We start from the raw sequence: 21,486 nt of genomic DNA, 5'->3' as shown, positions 1-21,486 counted from the left end.
AGAAAGAAAATAAGAATATAATAAAATAATATGTTTTCTGTGACTTCGTGCTTTTGAGGTAAAGGGAAACAAATCAAGAGCGCTCCTCAACGAAGTATACTCTCCACCCTATTTTGGAATATCCTCCAATCAGCTTCCAGCTAATTAAAAGGCGGACCAATAGCAGCGCCGGTTCTTAGTGTGCTCGGTAACTAAGGACCGAGTAACAGTTCTCCTCAACCGCGTCTACAAAAAGTGTACTGCCACACGAGGATCTTCCTTAGCAACCGTGGACAAACATGAGTTACTACAGCATAAGGTAAAATTAAAGATACTTTGCTTTTATGTTGTGTTCGTATTTGTCCGGTTTGACCAACTGTGTAATGCGAAGCTAACCGTTTTGGCTACCGTTGTGTTTTACCCGAAAAACTTAACTGTCGCCCACAACTTTTTTATAAAGGCACCATTACACACAGCAGAGGCTGGGCTGGGGCAGCTAACGTTAGCTTCTAACGGTAATAAGCTAGCTATAACATTCCACAGCTGGCAGATATAAACAAATGACAGTAGCCGTGTCTGGTTTTCTCCTTTTGACGACCAGTGTTGCTCACTGAATGCGAAGCTTTGTGAGCAAGCAAGTAGCCGTGATATTGCAGCAAAGAAAACGCATCGGAAATTACTGAACACAATAGAAAAGAAAAGAAAAAACCATCAATCTTTAACCACAAATGGCTAACGTTCTCAAACAGTGTTAAGCTTTGCTCTCTGATAATTGTATGTACCCCCAATCCTTTTCGAGTGGAGCAATGATTTGGACACGAACTTCAACATCATCGTATCTAAATCAGTAAAAACGATCCATGTATGTTTTAATCACATTACCTACAATACCTAGAAGACAGGCATTATTTATTTATTTAACCCCCGAGAAAGTCATTTTGTTACACATGAATGCAGCACAAACAATGTCCCGAGGTAGGCTATTTCCCTCGATACAACTGAGGTAAAATATCTGCACTCCTTTGTCGTAAATATGTTGAATTTAAATGTAGGATGATTAGCCACAAATCCAGCAGCCTCTGTTTAATTACAATGTCTCAAATACTCGGCAGTCAGGCACTCAGCCTCTTCAAAGCTGTGACTAGCCTTGGCTTTTAATACAGTGAGTGAGAGCGTGAGAGAGAGAAAAAAAAAACATGTCATGTTTGAGCATGCCTTTCTTCAGCCCCTTGTCTTTACTCTGTCAAAGCATTCCTGTAAAATGGTGTCCGTCCTCACCACCCTGATGAGCTATAAAGCTGTAGACCCAATGAATTAATAACTAAGTGAGTAAATTAATCAGCCAGTAAATGTAAAACATGTATTTTTTTCAGACATGTATTCTTCATTTGAAACTAACAGGAGGAGTCAAATGTAAACATGGAAAAAGCTTGATAGCTGACCTCAACACAGGGGATTTGCCTCAGCATAGTTCATCATAGTGCTTCCTACAGCTTTCTTCCACGTCCACTCTGTCGATCAAGCAAGCAGGTGTGTTTGTATATGTGTGGATAATGGAAGCTACTGTGCTGGAGCAGAGGTCTGCTTAAATTTTTGCAGATAGATAAAAATCAAAGTATCTCCCACCCTTTCCTGTTACAGTCGCAGTGTGATTGTTTGATTTTATCAGTTTGTAGACAAAGGCTATCATTCAACACACAGACTCATAATGCTAGGAAATCTTTATTAGAGTGACAGTGATGTTATTATCGCACTACAGCTAAGCATGTTGCTTGCTTTATCCCCGAATGTACTTGTTAAATTCCCTTTGTACTACATAAATCCATAATAAAAGTGGTGCCCGTCATTGTTAGTTAGTGGGATAGGAAATGACTTTGCCTAACTTCACCCTGTTTATGTTATCTCCAGATGTCTAACAAACACTGCGATTTTACACAAGGAAAAACTCTTGGCCTTGTAACTGTGTCAGTTTAGTAATGTGAGACGCAGCAATGGACTCACTCCTGATCAGCACACCAGCTGTGATGCACACAGTTTATGTTAAAGTTCACAGATGTCTGACTCAGCGTTTGTAGTGATCAACCTTGAAAGACAGCTGAATAGGAGGCTTCTCTCTACTTCTAATTGCGTTTTCATTCATCGCTCACAAATGTATTCATATTATTATTCTTTGTAGCAGTGTGTCACTGCAGATTTTTTTTTTCTTTTGGTTCACTTGGCAGAGTGAAGCCGTTGCAAATCCCAGACTCTGCGTGCAGAGATGACACATCTGAGGAGTGACAGTTTTCATGACAGCATCACAAGTGTAATGTTGCAAAAAATGTGTGAACGGTATTGAAAGTGGGAGGTTGATGTGTCCTTTGTGGCACAGTGCTAACATTGCTAGGGTTACTGGGCAGACTGACACACATAACCAAAATCTCTACTTAAGGGGCATGTAAATAACTCCTGTCTCAGTTGAAATTATTTGCTGAAAGTTAATGATAACTAACAGTTTTCTAGGTTAAGATTGCTGAAAACTTGAAGCCAGGTCTAAGGCTCTTTGCTGTTAACCATGGTGTTTTCTTTGCTATGATTCTGGGAACAGCAGCTATGCAGTATATTACTATTAGCATCATAATCACAAAAACAACCATTATTACTGTCCAGAATTGTTATGATCCTGTAGAGGGTACAGACTTTGCTGTGTACATTATTGAACAAGGTCAGAAAGATAACTAATAACCCTCCCCATTGCCACCAGAGTTTGCAAGGAACTCAGCTGCTTTTTAGCTGAATATTTATCAGTGGTTTACAGGGATTGTGAGTTGGAACATGTAGTTGACCAAACAGTGTTTGGCCGAATCTACCAAATGCATAATGTTTCCATCCACCAAATTGGTATGATATTGAAATAAGCCTGTCATCTTATCTGAACAGTGTGACACCATCGTTATAAATCCATCGATTAAAAACCATTCACCACGAGGATAGTGGTTGACCTCTGCAGCTATAAGCATGGCTTGTGGTTGAATTGTGATTTACTGTGGTTGTCCAGCAGATTCCAAACACACGGCCCAGCTGGCCTGAGTGATACACTGTTTCTCATGTGCTTAGAGACTGAAAAAACAGTTCTGGTATTTGTCACTTTCCTCTTTCCACAGTACAGGATTACATACATTTTATTAAAGGTATAGCTTCTGCTGAATGTTCATGACAAACCAGTGTTTTCAGCATGATGGTTACTCTCACATTTTGTGTTTGGCAGATGCTTTTGCTCTAAGAAGACATTTAATGGATAGCAGGTCACATTTCTTTAAAGCTGCCTAAGCAAAATAAAGCATCATTATAGGAGAGTCACGTGGAGCGTTTCCATTGGAGTCCCCAAGGGAAATAGTATTATTATCAACTCTTGTAACTTATTTCCATCATTTGTTTTGAGCTCAATAATTACTCCCTCTGGTGAATGATTCCCCTGCTTATCATCCATTGACTTGTATGCCATTTTACCGCTGTCTCTCAGGGCAAACATACACAAACATACCCCTCATTTTCTCTGTGCTTTCGTTCTGTTGCTCTTGCAAATAGGCACAGAAAAACGATTGGGAGCCTCTGGTCTCCTAGCAACTAGATTAAGTTCTCCACACCGTGTCTGTTTTTAGACAGGGAAATCTATAGGTTTCTGTTTATTGAATTACTTTTATAAAAAAGAACTATTATCATGGGGAACAGACTGGAATATCTTAGTCATATGCTGACACTTGAATATAGAGTAATCTGTTTTTCTTTTAGAAGAGATTTAGGCTATTTAAAGCTTAATAAATTGCCACTATTGCATACATAACTCAGATGCTAGACAGAATGTGCATCTGTGGTTTGACATATGTGGTGCCTATCTTATGAGTCAGATGAAGTGAGTGGTGACTAATTGCTGAGTCTCTCTGAAAGTTGCTGGAAAGTAGTTGGGTAGTAAAATAAAGGAACCTAGGTGATAGCAACTAGTCTGACCGATATTCTTAGAAATATTTCCAGCTACTGGGAAAGAGTGGCTTTTTTATCAAAACCTAAACAGGCTCCAGCTGCTTACATCTTCCTTCATGGCCTGTTGAAGGAATTTTGCAGAAATTCATAGAAGATTCAGACTTTGCTTTGTTAAGGTTCATAAGGCAATACACCAGCATTTAGACCTGTCACTGTCATACCTATCCCTAGCTGAATCCTTGTGCGTTGCCTGAAGTGTGAAGTCATGGTAACGGCTCCAAGCCTCCCGACCTCAGTTTGCCTCAGCCCTGGTAGATATCACTCCCCTGGGTGGGACATAGCTACTCTTTCTCAGTGACATAATAGCAGAGACCTTGGAGCCTGCACAGCTTACTGCTGGCTAGAACTGCACAGTAACTCTGAGCTCCAGTGTAAATGAATATTTTTGTGATACTGTAGATAGGAGAGCCCTGGACTAGCATTCCTGCAGCTGCATCCATGGACACTGTAAAGAATGGGGGAGCTCAGCCTGTCTACAGTCGCTGGTCATACAGGTAGCTGCACACATACCTACATTATTATATTTGTACTAGAAGTTGCTTGAGAATAGCTGTTCTGTTTATCCTTAAAAACTTACAGTTTGTGTATTTTGAGCAGGACAACTAACTAATTCATCGATGCATACATACACAGACACACATGTTGGATTTAGTTCTGCAAGCTGTATTGGGTTTTCAGGACTGAGAATTGCAGGGCAGCCTCTGCCAGGATGGAGTTTAGAACTACTATAAAGTTTCTTCCAGTTACTGCTCCATCCCTGCAGCCAGCTGAATGGCTGACCTGCAGTCAAAGATGTGCCTCTTGCTCATGTTTCTGCCACCATGTCTTTACTTATTCAGAGCATCAGGCTGTGACTGTGTGTGCTGTAACCAGAGTTGGTGATTTGTGTGCGTGTCTGTCCAACCTTTTTTTATATGCTGTTGGCTGCTTGATTGGAACATTCATAGCCCTATACACACATGAAACTATCTGCTTAGAACATCCGTCCAACTGATTACTAAACCAGCTGAAATGACTTTCACTGCTAAATGTGTCTTCTTAGCATTTTCTGTGTGGAAGCTCAGTCATGTCGAGATTCTGTTCTAATGACAGTATCACTTATGTGCTATTTTTACTCTTGCCTTTATTAGTGATCCAGTTCGGGAAAAGTTCATCGCCTTTGGAAACACTTAGGGCAACCACTGTCTTTGAATGTCTTTAGGAGGACAAAGTGATGGTGAGAAGCTGCTTCACAGTACAAGCCAGAAGTGTTGAAGGAGCAGTTCAACATTTAGAGAAATGCACGAGATAAAAAGATCAACATTAGTCTTGGTGTTAGCATAGAATAAAGACTGGAAACGGGAAGAACGGTAGCTTGGCTCTGTCCAAAGTTAAAACAAGAATATGTAAAGTTCACTAATGTTAAGTCTTGTTTGAATAATAAATATGTTTTATATATAATATTAAACAGAAATGTGAAGATTTACGCAAAAAATATTTACAAAAATAGTTACACACTGTAATTTTTTTGGCAAACAGCAGTTGAGTGCACTGACTATGGCTTTACAGAATCTTGTTGCCATAGTGAAGTTGCCAGGTTTGGTACCATTGTGCTTGCACAGAGACGTAACCTGTGCTCCCTGACTATATCTGTGAACCTGCGCTGTAGCTGCCCAGAAGAAGACACCATTCACCGCCCAGTTAAACAACACTTCAGCTGCAAACCAACATTTAACCTTTCTCAGTGTGCATTTCCACTTAGGTTAGAATGGGGATTCTCAGTTTTACGCACGTGAACCATTGAGGTAAAATCTAAATCCCACCAGACCCTGCCTGGCCTCAGTGGCAGATACTGTACTCATTCCCTTTTCCACACATGTATTTTGGTATAATTTCTCTCTTTCTGGTAACGATGCTCTGAGCCACAGGGAATTAAGCATTTCATCTCATCAGCCCTCATTTTATTCTGTATCCTCTCTAAGTTGTAAATGCCTGTGGCAGAAAATAAGTTGCGCTCATTCAACTTTCAAATTTCTTTTTGAAGTGGCAAAGTCGAAGGCTTTTTATTATAATGAACAACAGACAAAATGGATTGTGTACCAATAATAGGATCCCTCTCATTAAAGCCATACAATTTTATATTATCATCTAAGTCAGATGGTCAACTTGTCCTCAGTGGTGGTGTTATAGACACTTATTACCATTCATCATTTATAGCATCAATAGCATTAAAATCATATTAGGTCTTAATAAATATTTAGATGTTGATGTGCAGCTCAGACACAATTACATGCCTTGGTACAGCCCTCCCCCTGTCTCTTAGTAAATCCTTACAGCACAGTGCTAAGGCGTCCAATTACAGTGAAGCTGTATGGAGCTGGCTGCAGGTTTTTAATCAATGCTGGTGGAGGTGCGCTGTTGACGGAGCCTAAATCTCCATGGTTACCTTGGTCTGACACACAAGGAAGAGACAACAGTGGCGTGTCCCCTCTCTTGTCACCCAAGCTGTGAAGGACTGATGAAACATTGATCACTCACAGCTGTGATGAAACAGCCTGCGTGTGTGTGTGTGTGTGTGGGCTTGTTTTACTATACTTGTGAGCTCCAAGAGATTTTTGGGGACCAAAATGCTGGACCCCACATGTTTAAGAGGGTTAAGACTTGGTTTCTAGGGTTAGTGTTCGACATTCAGTTGTGATGGTTAACGTTAGGTTAAGGGACTAGGGACCCCACAAAGATAAGTGTACAAGGATGTGTGTGTGTTATTCCTTTGACTCCCAGCAGATTGAAGATTGATGATAATACTCTCAAGGATCTTGTCTTTTTTTTTTTTTTTTGTACATTGCATCTGCTCTGACCTCATTACCAGCTTGTTTGACTTCACATGATCATCACGGTCCACTCAAGTAAAACTGCTGTGAGCACACAGATGGCAACAGCTCTCTTGTTGAATTGAAGCAACAAAACGTACAATAAATCAATATAGGAACATGGGTTATTATTCATAACCCATAGATTTGTAATCTTGTTAATTTGTTTCACTCTCTTATTTTCACATGTCCCGTGCCTCTGGCTTCCTTGGTGGCAAATTGTCTCTTTCCCTGAAGACCCTCCAGCTCTGCCAGCTTCTCCTCTAACTCAACAGCAAGGTAACAAGCAATACACCCCCCAAAACACACAAATACACTCACACACGAACCCTCTTCTTTCACATCTGTTAGTTGAATTACCTGAAGGTCATGGACAGACTGAAGGGTGGATTGAACCCCTGCCGTTTTAATTAAGGGAAATTGCGTGTTGCATTTTCCCAGGGTCCAACTACTCCAAGCAAATGTCTTGTTATGCACAAAATGCAGAGATATTCAGTTTATAATGATGTAAACAAGGGAAAGGCAGCAAATCTTCACAATGGAGTAACTGGAACTTGAAAATTTTAGCTTGAAAAGTAGTAATCGATCAATTAATCAAATGTTCCGATCATAGACTGATTGATCAACTATTCCTTTGCATGCACCTTTATGATCCTAAATGCAGTAATATGACTGAGGTATCATGAATATAATAAAAACATCTGATTATGTGATAATGCTGATTGTTGGAGTAAGAAGAACCACTGTAAAACATGTGGAGGACTTCCAGCTTAGTTGCATTTTAGATTATCCACGTACATCATGAATTAGTCTTTTATCAACATTAATTAGTCTTTTAATATTTTGTCCTTTTTTTTTATTTCTACAACATTTTTAGACACATGGAAATCCAGTGTTTCACCGCTAAGACTCTTTCATCAGTTGTGATTGCTCTCTAGGCTACAAACAGACTTAATGTGCTTCATCTGCTGCTACCAAGTGGCACATCTTTATCTGGGAAAACATTCTCTGTGTCAAAGCTCTCATAAAATATTCAGACGAGGATTACCTCAGGGATATACCGCAGCGCCATTACAACAGAAAGATTGTGTCTGAGGCTGAAAACATCAGGGAAAATCTCATTTTGTATCCTGATGTAGAGGGTGTGTCTTCAGTCATTAATCAGACCGTGCTTTGTACTATGGAAACAGCAATATTAATGGGACAGCCCAGTGGGAAATTTCAGTCAACATTTTAATCAGAGTTGTTCATGCCTTGGTCTGATTATTGGATAATCACATTAGTTTGAGACAAACAAGTTTGTAAATGTTTCAGGGCTTTGGATGAAAGCCACTCTGGCAGAAGTTAGCTCACTAAACGTCTCACTCATCTCTTTCCTCGCTGTCCTAAATGACAATCCTGTGATTAAAAACTACCATCATCCTCTGCTCTCTAGCCCTTCTCCCTGTCACCAGCACCTGTTCTCAGGTGCCACGATGGCCTCCCAGAACACCCATCTGTTTGCCAGTGTCAACAGACACTGGTAGGAGATGACTAACTCTGACGTACAATGTATAGGTCATGATTCAAACCCATACAGATGATTATGTTAATTGTCAGTCTGTGGGCTCAACAAGAGTGGAACTGGCTTATTAAAGCACTTGTGTCTTTCTTGGTACAAATGAGTTTCCGGCGCCTGTCACCTTTTGGCATTCAGTGACTGTCCTTGAGAGATGAGCTGTGATGTCAGCCAGCATCAGACTTGAGGTCCTTAAGTAGCGTGTGTCATCAACTACACACTAGAAGCTGTGGGGAGGATGTGAGAGTCACTGAGGGAGATGGAAATAGGGAGTTAAGATGACCGAGTCAGATATCTGATGAGCTTATACCTGATGGGGAGATAGGCAGGATGATTTGAAGACTTCTCATCCTATACCCTTAATCCCTCTCTATAAAAAACTGGTTTCAGCCCAGCAGAACATGTAATATTGAAAGATTTACTCGACAGGGAAAGATTAAAGATATGAGAAATGGAGTCAGTGACCTGCACATTATATCAGCCAATGTGACTGACTTGTGTGTGTGTGAGTTTGACAGAGGGGACAGGAGTAGAGATACAGCAGGTCTCTGACTCAGACACTGACAGCACAGACTCCTGCTGTTGCCCTTCTCTCTCCTCACTGTAGCTAGGCAACACAAGCCCGGTCCCTTCAGATAGGTGTCCAGGGTAAATGCCCAGAGGACCTGAAGTGCAAGGCATTCTCTCAGCTGGAGCATTGTCCTTCTTTTTCTTCCCCTCTTTCTTGCACAAACTTACTTTCTTTTTTTTCTTTCTGTCATCCTCACAGAGTGACTCATGCCAAGCTCATGACTGTTCACGAACACTCTCAGAAGGTCACTGTTTAGCCAGTTATTATTTGGCTTTAAGTCCCTGTTCATAAAGGGTCATTATTTGTCGGTATTCATTATACTGTATGGCAAATATTTCTAGGTCTTTTACATTTCTGAATTACTCTTTTGTTGTCACTACTGTGACTAAACATTTTAACTCTTTTTTCATAGAAAAGCACAAAGGATAAAAAGTCTTTATAGCCTAGTATTATGCAACAGCAGTGGCGCCCTCTACTTGTTTGAGAGGGAAAATTTTATTTAGTGTAGATGCTGTTAGAGATTAATCTCTCTCTATAACGTTCCTCCCTTTCTCTGCAGTGGCATTGAAGATGACAGCGCCAGTCTAATGCAGCAGAAGCTGGAAAAGCAGGTAAGACACTAAAGTTCACACAGCTCTCTTTTTACAGCTCACACTGTTTTTGTTTGTTTCTTCTAAAGACTTTGATGTCTCTACTTTCTTGTCATTGCACTTTCAAAGAACATCTGCTGTAGCTCATAGCTGTTATGTTGCAGCATTAGTCTGCTTAAAGCTGCCTAACTCACACATAGATGAGGCTTTAGGTTGAGGGCTACCCTCTGCTGCACCTGCTAAGATTCTGCATAAGACTCGTACATGAAAGGGCTGAGATGGCCTCGTGCTCTGCTCTGTTTTCACCAAGGGGTGCCTACAGTTGGCAAGAGCTGCTTCAACATCACGCCTGCAATTTAGCGATTACTGTTGTTGGTTAGGGAAATCTCCTGTTTTTCACCTGCCCAGTCACTTGGAATTTTAATGCTTCCTTACTCCTGAAGCGGAGTTGTTTCCTCTTGTTGCCGATTACCTGACACAGCCCTTCCTCTGTTACATATTAGTACTCCTTTCATCCTTTTCCTCCTGAGTCTCTGTGAGACGCTTTATCCCCAACCTTGCTGTAGAGTCGCGGCGTAGAGCTTTTGATTTAAGCTGGAAGCAGCGCCCCACTATCTCACACATTAGGCAGAAAGAAACATGAGCGCGAGATTGGTGAGTTCAAAGAGAGAGAGGATTTAGTGCAGGGCGCCTGGCTTTGTGAGTGTGTGTGTGTGTGTGTGTGTGTGTGTCTCATGGTCCCACTGTGGCTCAGTTGTGCTGCACACTTTCAGCTGAGTCCAAACAGCCTCACTTGAGAGTCTTCTGTTCTTACATAACTCATGAGTTCTTATGCCCAGAGGAGGATCTGATGCTGGTTATGGAAAATATGAAAAATGAAAGAAGTGTTAAACATTAAAAGTTATATCTTCCTTTTTACTGTTTTCACTCACTAGCGTTTTCCCACCTTATGTCAAATAGTCAGATGAAAACCTTTCAGATAGTCATTCCATGAGCGTCTCTCACGTGGAGCGCACCTCACAGCCTCCCTCTCCCTCTCTCTCTGTCTCTCTCTTTCTCTCTCTCCTGCTGGAGTGCTAATGACTACTGATTCAGTTAGCAACGGTGACCGCGCGTACAGAAACACACAAACACACACACACACTCTGGCGCTCAGTGTTTGGCTGGAGAGACAGACCCTTTTCTGCCAGAGGTCCACATAGTGCAGAAGAGGCTGTTGGTTTATTGATCGTCAAGCTCAGCTCCTGAGGAGGGATGAGGGGCAGGGAGACAGAGTCATGCCCAGCAGGACTGCTGCTGTTTGGAGAACGTATCTTCATCTGATCTCAAGACAAATGGGACCTGTAACGTTATTCCTGTAGAGAAACTTTTCAGCGTTGTCCCACGGTTGCTCAGGATGTCAATGGAACGGGTTTGTAACTTCTAATATTTGTCTCAGGATAACAGTTTGTATGAGATAAAGATTTGTGGCTGTTTGTCGACTGTTTTTCAGCTTGTCTTTCTGAGACAGGAAAGAAAAATCCAGACTTAAATTGAGTAATATCCAGTAATATCCAGCAGACAGAGCTCAACTTTAACTGAACATTCTCCATGTATGTTGCATATGGCCTCATTTTTTCTTTTCATGCTGGTTTTAAAATTGTTATCGGGACGCACATGATTATACAGTATATTTAAGTCTCATCCACTTCCCCTGTTTTGGCAGACAAAGGAAGGACTGAAAAAGCCTGATTGAAGTCACATCCTGGTCTGAAAATGCCAAGTACAGAGTCTTTACAAAAGAAGGGAATATTACAATAGATTGGCTTAAAATAGCACTGAAAGGGAAGGAAAACACACGGGTCAAACTTTGTATTGAATGAAGAATTAATCCAGTGTGCGGGTGTACGGTGCAGGTCATCTCCTTTTCATTCAAAAAACTATCATCAGGAGTCTTCTGTGTGTTTTTTCCCCCATCACTATTTATATGCTTTTTGAAATTTGGCAGTAATTCCACATCCATTTATTACACCAACAGTAATGATGATGATTATGATAATCCTGCTTTATGTTTTATTCATTTGTCGCCTTTATTTATAGCCGTAAAGCGAGCATGCAAATCCTGGCCCTCTTAAAGCAGGGTCTTTTGAAATGATAACACGTCTAGGTCTGGTTTATGAAGCTCCAGGACTTATCACGTCATCACTTAAATGTTCAAGAGCTAATGTAATCAGCAATATTCTTTCTATTACTTAAAATATTTCTTATTTCCTTGTTTTTATTGTAATCACATTAATACAATTTTCACTCATAAGTGGTAACAGAGGGAGCAGATGTTGCTGTGCTTGTACAGAGGGGAGAAAACAGTGAGGCAGATTTTTTTAGAGTCATTTTTTGAGCTCTGGTGAGTTATGAAAGCCTTTTTAGCCTGACAAATATGAGACAAGGCCTCCTGGTATCTTCCAGCTCACTAAGCAGCATCGCTAAACAGGACTTGTTGTTGTGCATTTGAAGCGCTAATTAATGAGCTTGCGTAATCCATCGGCTGCTCTGACCACAGAGGCTGGAGCTCAGGAGGAGCAGATACAACATGACTACAGTGAATTTTCAACAAAGTCATTATACACAATATCACAACACCTAAAAGAACATATCGATTCTGTTCAGTCATCATGAACAAATAGCAGTTAATTGATTTTGAAGATCCTGAGAGACCAAATCCTAAGTGTGGAATTTTAGTTCTCTTCAATGTTCTCTTTATTTCACTTTGTTAATCCTGATGTATGAGTATTCACAAAACATCATATGTACTGTTCGTCTGCATTGTCTGTGCCATGTGAGCGTTGATCACTGTACTCACGATTGAAATAAATCTACTTACAGTCTCCTATATCCTGATAGGCTTTTTCAAGGTTGTTATTTCTATTGTGTAAAATATTCATATGCTGAGTGACTTATTCCATCATGTAGCTATGTAAGATTTATTCCGCTTCAGTACAGGTCTAGAAAGGATGTAGTAGGTCCAGGTGTATTGTACTGTTGCGTGACTAAATGACTTGTCCATCTTAGACTTGTAATAAGCTGTGTTGATGGTTTGGCTCTTGATTGCTCCAAAGTAAAATCTTAAAAAGTACTGGACGGTTTCCATGCAGTTTTTACATTCATGGTCTTCAGAGGATGAATGACTTTGTCTACTTTGTTCACATGTCCAATACTTCAGTTTATAGCAAGATACCTCTAATCAAAGTCCCACCAGCCTCAGCTATACTCTGAGAATAATACTGTGCAGGCGTTAGGGAGTTAGAGAGTGTATCTCTCATTGTGAGTCTAATAAAGGCAAAAGCCTGAAAAAATAATTGTGCCATGCAGCTGTCACCTGTGTCTTTCACTAGGATCTCATCTTTAATATTATCCTCCTGGCCATTTGTAACACAGGGTGACTGACAGGCACAGGTTGTAGCTTATCATGCATACTAATGCAATTATCCTCAGCTCATAGAGTAGGTGTTTTCCAAAAGCTTGGCTAAGTGCTCTTAACCTCTTGTAATATTTAATAGAAGACTGTTATATATGTATGGGGTGATTTTTCCAGTCACATGGCCGTAGAATGTGGAATAAATTTTCACGCCATTTCTGTTCCCATGTTCGATCCACAGAGGGCGCTGCTGGAACAGAAGCAGCGGAGGAAGCGTCAAGAACCTCTGATGGTCCAACCCAACACAGAGGCCTGGCCCCGGCGTGGCAGGACACGGCGTGGGGAAGAGCAGGCCCCACTGGTGGAGTCTCAACTCAGCATCATCAACGATGTCATCATGGACGGTGAGGGAAGGATCTCACACAGGGAGAGACTTATCTGATTCATTCAGACATGAGAACTGACCACAGCACAATTACACTGAGAGACTTTAAACAAAGACTACAATTGAATTTCAAGGTGCAGATAACTTTATATGATAGTTAAAGAAAATTATCGCAGAAAAATCACAGCATGCCTCCATTTGTGCTGCAGATAGTATTATGAGAAAGGGTTACATACACAGGAGTGAGGCTCTCACTCGACACCCCAGGCAAGTCTTTAGCTAATTAAAATAGTGTAGCTTTTCAGTCACTGTAATGATTCACATCCAGCAGAGACAAACAGTTCTGTGTAATTAGCACAACACGAGAAGATTAAGATCAAAGTTAAATGTGACTGACTTACAGCTGTTCTCACTAACTGTAGGCATTGACGGCCCAGCAGCCTTCATGGGCTCAGAAGCCCCTGATGTGGGAATGAAAATCCAAATCCTGTCAGTGAGCCAGTCCCAGTCCCAGTCCCAATCCCAGTCTCCGTTCCAGCTTCAGTCCCAGCCCCAGTCCCCTGCTGCTGAGGAGCCTGAGAGAGACGGAGACACTGAGACGCTGCTAGAGCCCAAGACAGACATCCATGAATTACTGCAGAAACAAGGTGAGTCCTGGCAGAGGTTAGCACCTGGCCTTTAAACAAAGGTTTAGGTTATAAGAGATGGACATCAGAGGCTATACTTACTGTATCTTGTAAAAATGCATCAATCATTCACTTCCCAAACCTAGTTTGATAGACATTACGTGCAGAGCAGAGCCCCAGGTTTCAAAGGTGAGTCTTTGCTGGTACAATGAAGTTGATTGTAGACTAACATCAACAAAACAGTAGAAAAAAATCTTTAAACAAACTCTTGGATTTTGGTGCAAGTTTCAGGCCACACTCAGACAGATATTTGCCCTGTTCTTACAGTTCTTTCATGTACAAGTGAGACAGTTAAATGGAACCTGGGAATTCCTGTCGGAGGAACGGGCTTGCCTGCACACTTGCATGAACTGTCATCATGATCAGTGTGTTTGTTTTATGTAATCACAGTTCTTAAAACCACCTAAACAAAGTCAGACTTTTTCACATCCTCAGACTTTGAGGCGCTGTCCTTCTGCAGTAATGGGACAGGGATGCAGACGGTGAGGTGATTGATGGCGACGCAGTGAGAAATGGGTCATTTAATAATAGGCCAGAACATTGTTCACACTGCAGTGCTCGTCTATGGCATCATTATAGCTACAGCCACCCACACTCTCCAGCCAGCTGGCAGGGATTTATAAAGTTTTGGAAGGTGTACTAAAATCTAGCGCAGAGCGGGTTGTGTACTTATCCAATCCACTTTCCACAGTAGATCAAAAACAAGTTTCTCAATCCTAAAAATATGTTAACTTTCATTTAAGCAATTAAAAAGTTTGAAGCAGTTCTACTGGTGTCACATTGTTGAACCACTTTGCCTTTTGGAGTTGTATCCAAAGGCTGAGGATGTGAAATTTGTACACTGTTAGATATTTTAGTTCAGATTCAATCAAAAGCTGCTCCAGTTATCATATCTTTCCCTGGGCTTTAGTGTGATGTGATGCTGCAGTAGAAAATGTCACTGTCCCTCTCAATAATGCAAGGCCTCATTGTTAATGTCAGTCCAGTTTAGCAGAGGAATATGTCCTCAGGAGTTCCAGCAGGTATTTTTGGGTTCTTGTCCTTGCGTATCACCCCTTCCTCGAGGTAATGGAAGAAATATAAAATTTGAGGTACATTCATATTTGATCAGCTCATCCTGTCCAAATCTGTATTTTTGGATGTAAGTTTTAATATACTTAATGTGCAGTGTGGTAGTTATCATGTGGATATTTTTCTTTTTTAGGTTTTTATCTAGTAGGTTGTTGGTTAGTCCACTGTGAGTCCTCTCTGACATTTCCAGATGGTTGATTTCATCAGCCACTGGCTCACACAACTTTGTTTGGTGTTTTAATTGGAGCCCTGGAGTCAGTGTTAGAGGGAAGCTAACATTTGCAATCTGTATTTCATGATGGCTCGTGCTTTCTCTCAGGGACAGCTGCATATCCAGGGTTCATCTCCTGCAAATACCCCAGTATAAATATTGTGTTTGGCTGTGATGTCTGTTGCATTATTCACCTTGTTCAATATGGCATAGGCCAATCCCTCCCTTCCCTCCCCTTCATTCTAATCTGGGAAAGTTATGTTAGTCCCAACCCGTCCTCCAACCTCAACAACCGTACAGGTCATTTTTTCAACCCGCTCAAATGACCCAAAAGAGTGCCTCCTGAAATAGTGCTCCTATAGCGGGAGGTGTACCGGACCTTGGTTGTCATGGTTACGATAAAGAACACAGGGACTGTACCCACAGTGCTGTACCTACCTTATTCACCATGATTACTATAATAATGGTCATGGCTTGGTTAGGTTTAGGAAAAGATTGTGATTTGGATTAAAATAAGTACTTCCTTAACTTAAGACAATCTTTGTTGTCATGGTTACAATAATAAGACTGACAGAAACAACATGAGAACTGAACACTGCTCTCCTGTGTCATATTCCTGTGTTTTGTTGACCTGTCCATCCACCCCAACCTCCTCCTGACGTGGACTTTGTCGCTCTATAAACTACGTCTGAGTGGAAGGTGCATTATAAACGACGCCACTAGATGTCGCCTAGCAACATAACTATGGGTCATAATAACCTGTGGCACAGACCTATGGGCTCGTTATCCAGGTGATTGGCACCAGAAGGAAGTGGCAGAGATGCCTGGAGTCAGGGAGCTGCTAAGTAGAAGATACTCTGTGTGTGTGAAGAGGCAAGTTTTTGGTCAACTCAAATCCAAGTACTGGGTTACAGTAATGAGGCAGACTTTTGTAACATCAGCCACATGATTATATATATTTAACATTATTTCTGGTCAAGCAAAGTTACATTTTAATCAGAGTTAAAAATGTTCTAACAGTAAAAATGTTACTACAAAGTTTTGGATGACACAGTTCCCCCTGCTTACTGAGATGTTTCCATGCCAGCAGAGCGCTGTCATCTTCTGACAGCACATTCAGATGGACCATAGCTGCAGCCAAGAGTTGCATCTTGGCTGAAAAATCCAATTATCAGCAAAGAGACAGATGTCTCGAGCAGTCTTCACTGGCTGCAGCCAGCTTGGCCCATTTTACATCTGCACAACTGTATGACTGCACAGAGCTGCCTCTGCGCAACTACATATATATGCAAGGCATGGAGGGACGTAGATTCAGTTGAGGCCACTGGATAAATGACCTTTTGGCAGGGTGAGCAGAGCGTAGCTGAATTATCACATTGTTCTGTTTGATAAAGATTCACAACTCTTCATTATTCCAATTTCTTCTTTAGCTGCTAAAGAGCTGGAATCAGTCTCCCATATGTGAACGAAATAAGCTTCTGCAGAGAAATATAAAAAGGAGTGATCGTAGCTATAATATTGTACTAATTTTTGCTCCAACTATTGCTCAAGTATTGCATCAGTTTTTTAGAAATTTGTCATCACACATCAAAGACCACAGATGAACCAAAAACTTTAAAATACACCTCAGGGACAATTTTGTAGCGAAACCCCTGGGAAGGAATGAAACGAAGTCTTAGAGATTCTTTTGTAGTTGGGGAAATACACAGAGCCTCTTGGACTAATTTTCCTTCTCTGTCTCTAGTGAATAAGCTTCCCAGCGTGAAAATGGTAACAACGTTACATGTATCAATAAAACTTTTGCTTTTCCCCCTCATCAGGTCTGTCTGGCAGTATGAACTTCGACGAATCCAGCGAACATGAGGACGATGTGGAGGAAGAACGGACACGTTCTCTGTCCCCACACACAGACACCACCAGGCCTGCGTCTGCTGCCAGTGGCAAGGATGTTTCGGTGAGTAAATTCACCCACCAACAAGCCTCTGACACAGACTCCACAATCCTGTTAAAATAAAGATGTAAAAAGCTGTTATCTTCACACATGATCATGTATCCCTCTACCCAGGAGGTTGGAACCCCAGGATCACCCACAGCAGAGAGCTCACTGATCGATGTGGCTAACCTAGAGGAGTTTGTCCTGCGTCCAGCTCCACGTGGCGTCACTGTTAAATGTCGGATCACTCGGGACAAGAAGGGTATGGACCGCGGCCTCTACCCCACCTACTTCATGCACATGGAGAGAGAAGATGGCAAGAGGGTGAGTGTGGGCCCTGTTATTGTAGGAATTTTTATATTGTACATACATTTAGAGTGTGTTTTCGAGACATTCACCAAACAGTCAATGGAAGTAAGAAGCATTTTCCATACTTAAATACATCATAATTGTTTTAAATTTAAAGGGACACCTCTCTCTTTCCAGGTGTTTCTGCTGGCAGGAAGGAAGAGGAAGAAGAGTAAGACGTCCAACTACCTTATTTCAGTGGATGCCACTGATCTGTCTCGAGAGGGAGAGAGCTTCATTGGGAAACTGAGGTGAAACTTACACTTCCTCTTAGATCCACCAAGGATGACATTCACACTTGTTGATAGCATAGCTGAAATTAGATCTAAAATGCCATCCTGAAATCCTTCTGAAAGTCTTGGTGGGTTAAGTATTTCGGGGGTTTTTCTTGTGCTTTTTGTATGAAACAAATTACACAACCCACATGTCTGTGACAAATAGCGGCATTAGCCAGAACTATGAGCAAATTATACTTAACTGTAGCATTCACACAGTTAGCAACAACTCTTTCTGATTTCTAATTGCTGCGATTGTCTTAAACTGCATGCAAAGCATTAAATCACACCTTTTAGCAGTATGGTTGGTTTTTGAGAGAAACCAAGCACAGAAATGGTATGATGATGATGATGATGATGATGATGAGCTTTAATTGTCACTGTAACAGTACAAGTACAATTACATTTTACCACCAGTGGGTGCATTCTTACAGGTCCAACCTCATGGGCACGAAATTCACAGTGTATGACAACGGCACCAATCCCTGCAAAAACCCTGGGGCTCTGCTGGAAGAGAGCAACACACGACAGGAACTGGCCGCTATCTGCTATGTGAGCAAATGAAAAAGACAAGCAATGTGTTCAGCATGTCCCCTGTTAATTCATTACAATAAATGAATTTGTCACACTCTCTTTACCATTTGGCAGGAAACCAACGTACTGGGATTCAAAGGACCACGTAAAATGACTGTAATCATCCCAGGCATGAACATGAACTTTGAAAGAGTCCCTGTCAGACCTCAAAATGTGAGTGTGATGGTCCTGTAACGTCCTTATTAGACTAATTTTTTATATAAATATATTTTTAACTTTACAAACCTACGCAAACCTGTGTAGCTGTTTACCTGCAGCCAGAATTCTCGTTACAACATAAATGTGCTTTGTATGGCAGGAGCAGGAGAGCCTCCTCAACAGGTGGCAGAATCACTCGCTGGACAACCTGATAGAGCTGCACAACAAGGCCCCTGTGTGGAACGACGACACCCAGTCTTATGTGCTCAACTTCCACGGCCGTGTCACTCAAGCTTCGGTCAAAAACTTTCAAATTGTTCATGACAACGACCGTAAGTATCTCATTCTCTTCGTGTGTCCATTCATTTTACACCAGCTCGTTTTATTTTGACATCTTTGTTACTGAGCAGTTGTTACCTCGGTGGTAATTGGTTAGCTTGAGTAATTTTGCCGTTGAGAAGGAGCATGTGACTTGGAGATACTTCTGTCAACATAATTAATCATTCACTATTTATCCTCTGTTTTCCTCTCAGTACATAATTTCAGCACTGTTCACACATTAGTGATCACTGTGTGACTGATTTTCTGTCTGTTTTCCCCTCGCTCCAGCCGACTACATCGTCATGCAGTTCGGCAGAGTAGCTGAAGACATCTTCACTCTGGACTACAACTATCCCATGTGCGCTCTTCAAGCCTTTGCCATTGGCCTTTCGAGCTTTGACAGCAAGTTGGCCTGTGAATGAGCCTCCGGTTTTTACTTTCACACCTGCATCCTTTCCTGTCTGTCCTCAATTCTCCTCTCACGAGAGGTCGACAGCGACACAGAATCAGGAATCGGTTCACACAGATGGAAAGAAACTGACATAAGGACGTTTGTCAGAGTTGTTGGCGCTTTAATGGCAAATCCAACACCTCTCTTGATTCCTGTTTTTTTTAATGCCATTTTACAGTTACTGTTTCAATATCAGTCTACCCATTGTGTGCAGTATATGTGTATATGTTCACATGTACACAAACAAGAAGGGAAACACATGGCTCATCTGTGCTGGTGCTTTTTTAAAACACCTAGTGCAAAAAGATCTTGTTAAATTTAAGGCCCTGTTTGAAGAGATGTGTATTAATTGTGTATTTTCTGTTGCCTTTAATTTTCATTTCATTCAGTGTTTTTGGCCACTCTAGCGGCATTAGACATTAGGAATGTTCATGTCCATTGATATCTTACTCTACACATCGTAAGCCACAACAGGGCCTCTCATCTGCCGCCATCTGCTGGCCAAACTTTAGATTCATTTTTAGTAATAAGGAACCAAGAAAAACAATTTGTGTTATTTTTTTATTTTCATTCATTCATTATTTTCTTCTCTGTTGTGTAATGAACCTTACAGTCTTGCCGCTAGTGTGGCCACAGAATTTTAATCTTGTTTACATACATACATACTTCAAATGTGACTGCATGATTTAATCTGCCATTTACTTACAAGTAATTTTGACATTATTCTTTATTATCATGTCGTCTCCCTCTTTTTTATTCTTGTGTGGAAGGTGCATTATTCAGAACAGACCAGTCTTATGGTTTTTTGTGTTTTTTTGTGATTAAGTGTAATTTTTATCTTGTAACTGTGATTTTTCTTTGTCTTAAAAGATAAGTTGGATTACCTTAAAAAAAGAAAACATGCAGAATTGCACATTTTAAGAGAAAATATATACATACTGTACATAAAAGACAAGCCTTGATTTATTCTTGCAGTTCTTCAACAACATAAATCACTAAATGTCATTTCAAGGTAGGGAATTTAAAAATAATGGATGGAAGTTAATCATTGATTCATTAGACAGATTATATATTCATGGATACACAAATACAGAAATTGTCACTTTATTGTTTTCAAAAGGAAACTACTAAAACTTTACTGTATTTAAGTTGAGTGTACAAGATTTAAATGTCATTTAATTGAGTTGGAGGCTAATTTGTGCAGTCCACATCCAATCTGAGTCTCCATCTCCTCCCTTTTGAGATATAAGGGAAAATTAAGGGAAATCAGTACAGGATAGTACAGTTTACAAAGTTTTACGTCATTATTAAATGTTTCTTAATAGTTTGTCCATTTAGTGTACTGTATGTCTGTGAAGGACACGTAAAAATGGAACTGAAAACATCTTTATAGCAACTATATTTAAGGTCTTGATTGCTACAGAGACGACAGTAAATAATTAAAAGTCGCAGTTATATCTGGATCCTTAAAAGAAAAAGTCTTCAGACCTGCTGAAGATGCTTTTCAGGGACAGGTGTGATTGCTATTTCAGCGGGCAAATCTGAGCCTAACGTCAGTTACAATCCTCCTGTACATGCAAACCTAAATACTTGGTTTTAAAGCAATTAATGTTATAAATATTTTCAGAATAACTGTGTGCCAGCAGTTTATGGAAATCCTGTTTTGTCATTTTGTAGTCATGATATTGTGAAGAAGGTGTGAAATTGAGTTTTCAAGAGAGAGAAAAAAAAAGATTTATCAAAGATATTTTTGAAATATATATTTACTACAAGGGACTTGAGACACATTCCAGTCTGACATTTGAAAAACATACAATCAGGTATTTCAACAGGTGAAAACATAACAATGGATGATCAAACTTGTTTATCATGTGAATACACTGTGAGATGAATGTATTCAGTGGACAGTTTATTTTCATAAACATGACAGATGGCAATTTGATTCTGAAAAACTTTACGAGAAAAACAAAAGTGCTTATTTCCATCAGTGTAAAATGTTTAAATAACCAAAATAAAGAGATTTTGAAAAATACAGTGCTTCACATGCATTTTTAACATTATACCTGTCTGATTACATGTCTGTTGATTTCAAGTAGAACTTCATTGCACATA

General features: G+C 40.6%; 1 protein-coding gene across 4 annotated transcripts; it reads left to right on the top strand.

Moving 5' to 3' along the window:
• The first annotated feature begins 167 nt into the window (after positions 1–167).
• tulp3 (TUB like protein 3) lies at positions 168–21,406 on the top strand. 4 transcript variants are annotated; one of them, XM_071501951.1, is made up of 13 exons: positions 195–298; positions 4,399–4,493; positions 7,086–7,127; positions 9,537–9,588; positions 13,203–13,365; positions 13,769–13,993; positions 17,135–17,268; positions 17,380–17,571; positions 17,734–17,846; positions 18,305–18,422; positions 18,519–18,617; positions 18,763–18,934; positions 19,212–21,406. In XM_071501951.1, exons 2-13 carry the CDS (start codon positions 4,438–4,440, stop codon positions 19,343–19,345), a joined length of 1,500 nt encoding a protein of 499 aa, XP_071358052.1. In that variant the 5' UTR covers positions 195–298; positions 4,399–4,437; the 3' UTR covers positions 19,346–21,406. The 4 variants fall into 4 exon arrangements, with proteins under 4 accessions (XP_071358053.1, XP_071358052.1, XP_071358054.1 ...); XM_071501952.1 differs by lacking the exon at positions 4,399–4,493 and having other exon boundaries at positions 168–298; XM_071501953.1 differs by lacking the exons at positions 195–298; positions 4,399–4,493 and adding an exon at positions 4,548–6,895.
• Positions 21,407–21,486: the final 80 nt, after the last annotated feature.

Source organism: Trachinotus anak, unplaced genomic scaffold, assembly GCF_046630095.1.
Source record: "Trachinotus anak isolate AG129_WGS33_773 ecotype Australia unplaced genomic scaffold, CSIRO_AGI_Tana_v1 ptg000018l, whole genome shotgun sequence".
Classification (NCBI taxonomy): Eukaryota; Metazoa; Chordata; class Actinopteri; order Carangiformes; family Carangidae; genus Trachinotus; species Trachinotus anak.
Note: the sequence above shows the minus strand (reverse complement) of the source record. Positions and strands in the feature narration are given on the sequence as shown.

Bases quoted from the DNA above. Each gene is read 5' to 3' on its own strand.
- tulp3 (XM_071501951.1), top strand. From the start codon at position 4,438: ATGGACACTGTAAAGAATGGGGGAGCTCAGCCTGTCTACAGTCGCTGG. The intron at 18,423-18,518 runs GTGAGCAAATGA...ACCATTTGGCAG, and splicing joins AACTGGCCGCTATCTGCTAT to GAAACCAACGTACTGGGATT. The intron at 18,935-19,211 runs GTAAGTATCTCA...CCCTCGCTCCAG, and splicing joins AATTGTTCATGACAACGACC to CCGACTACATCGTCATGCAG.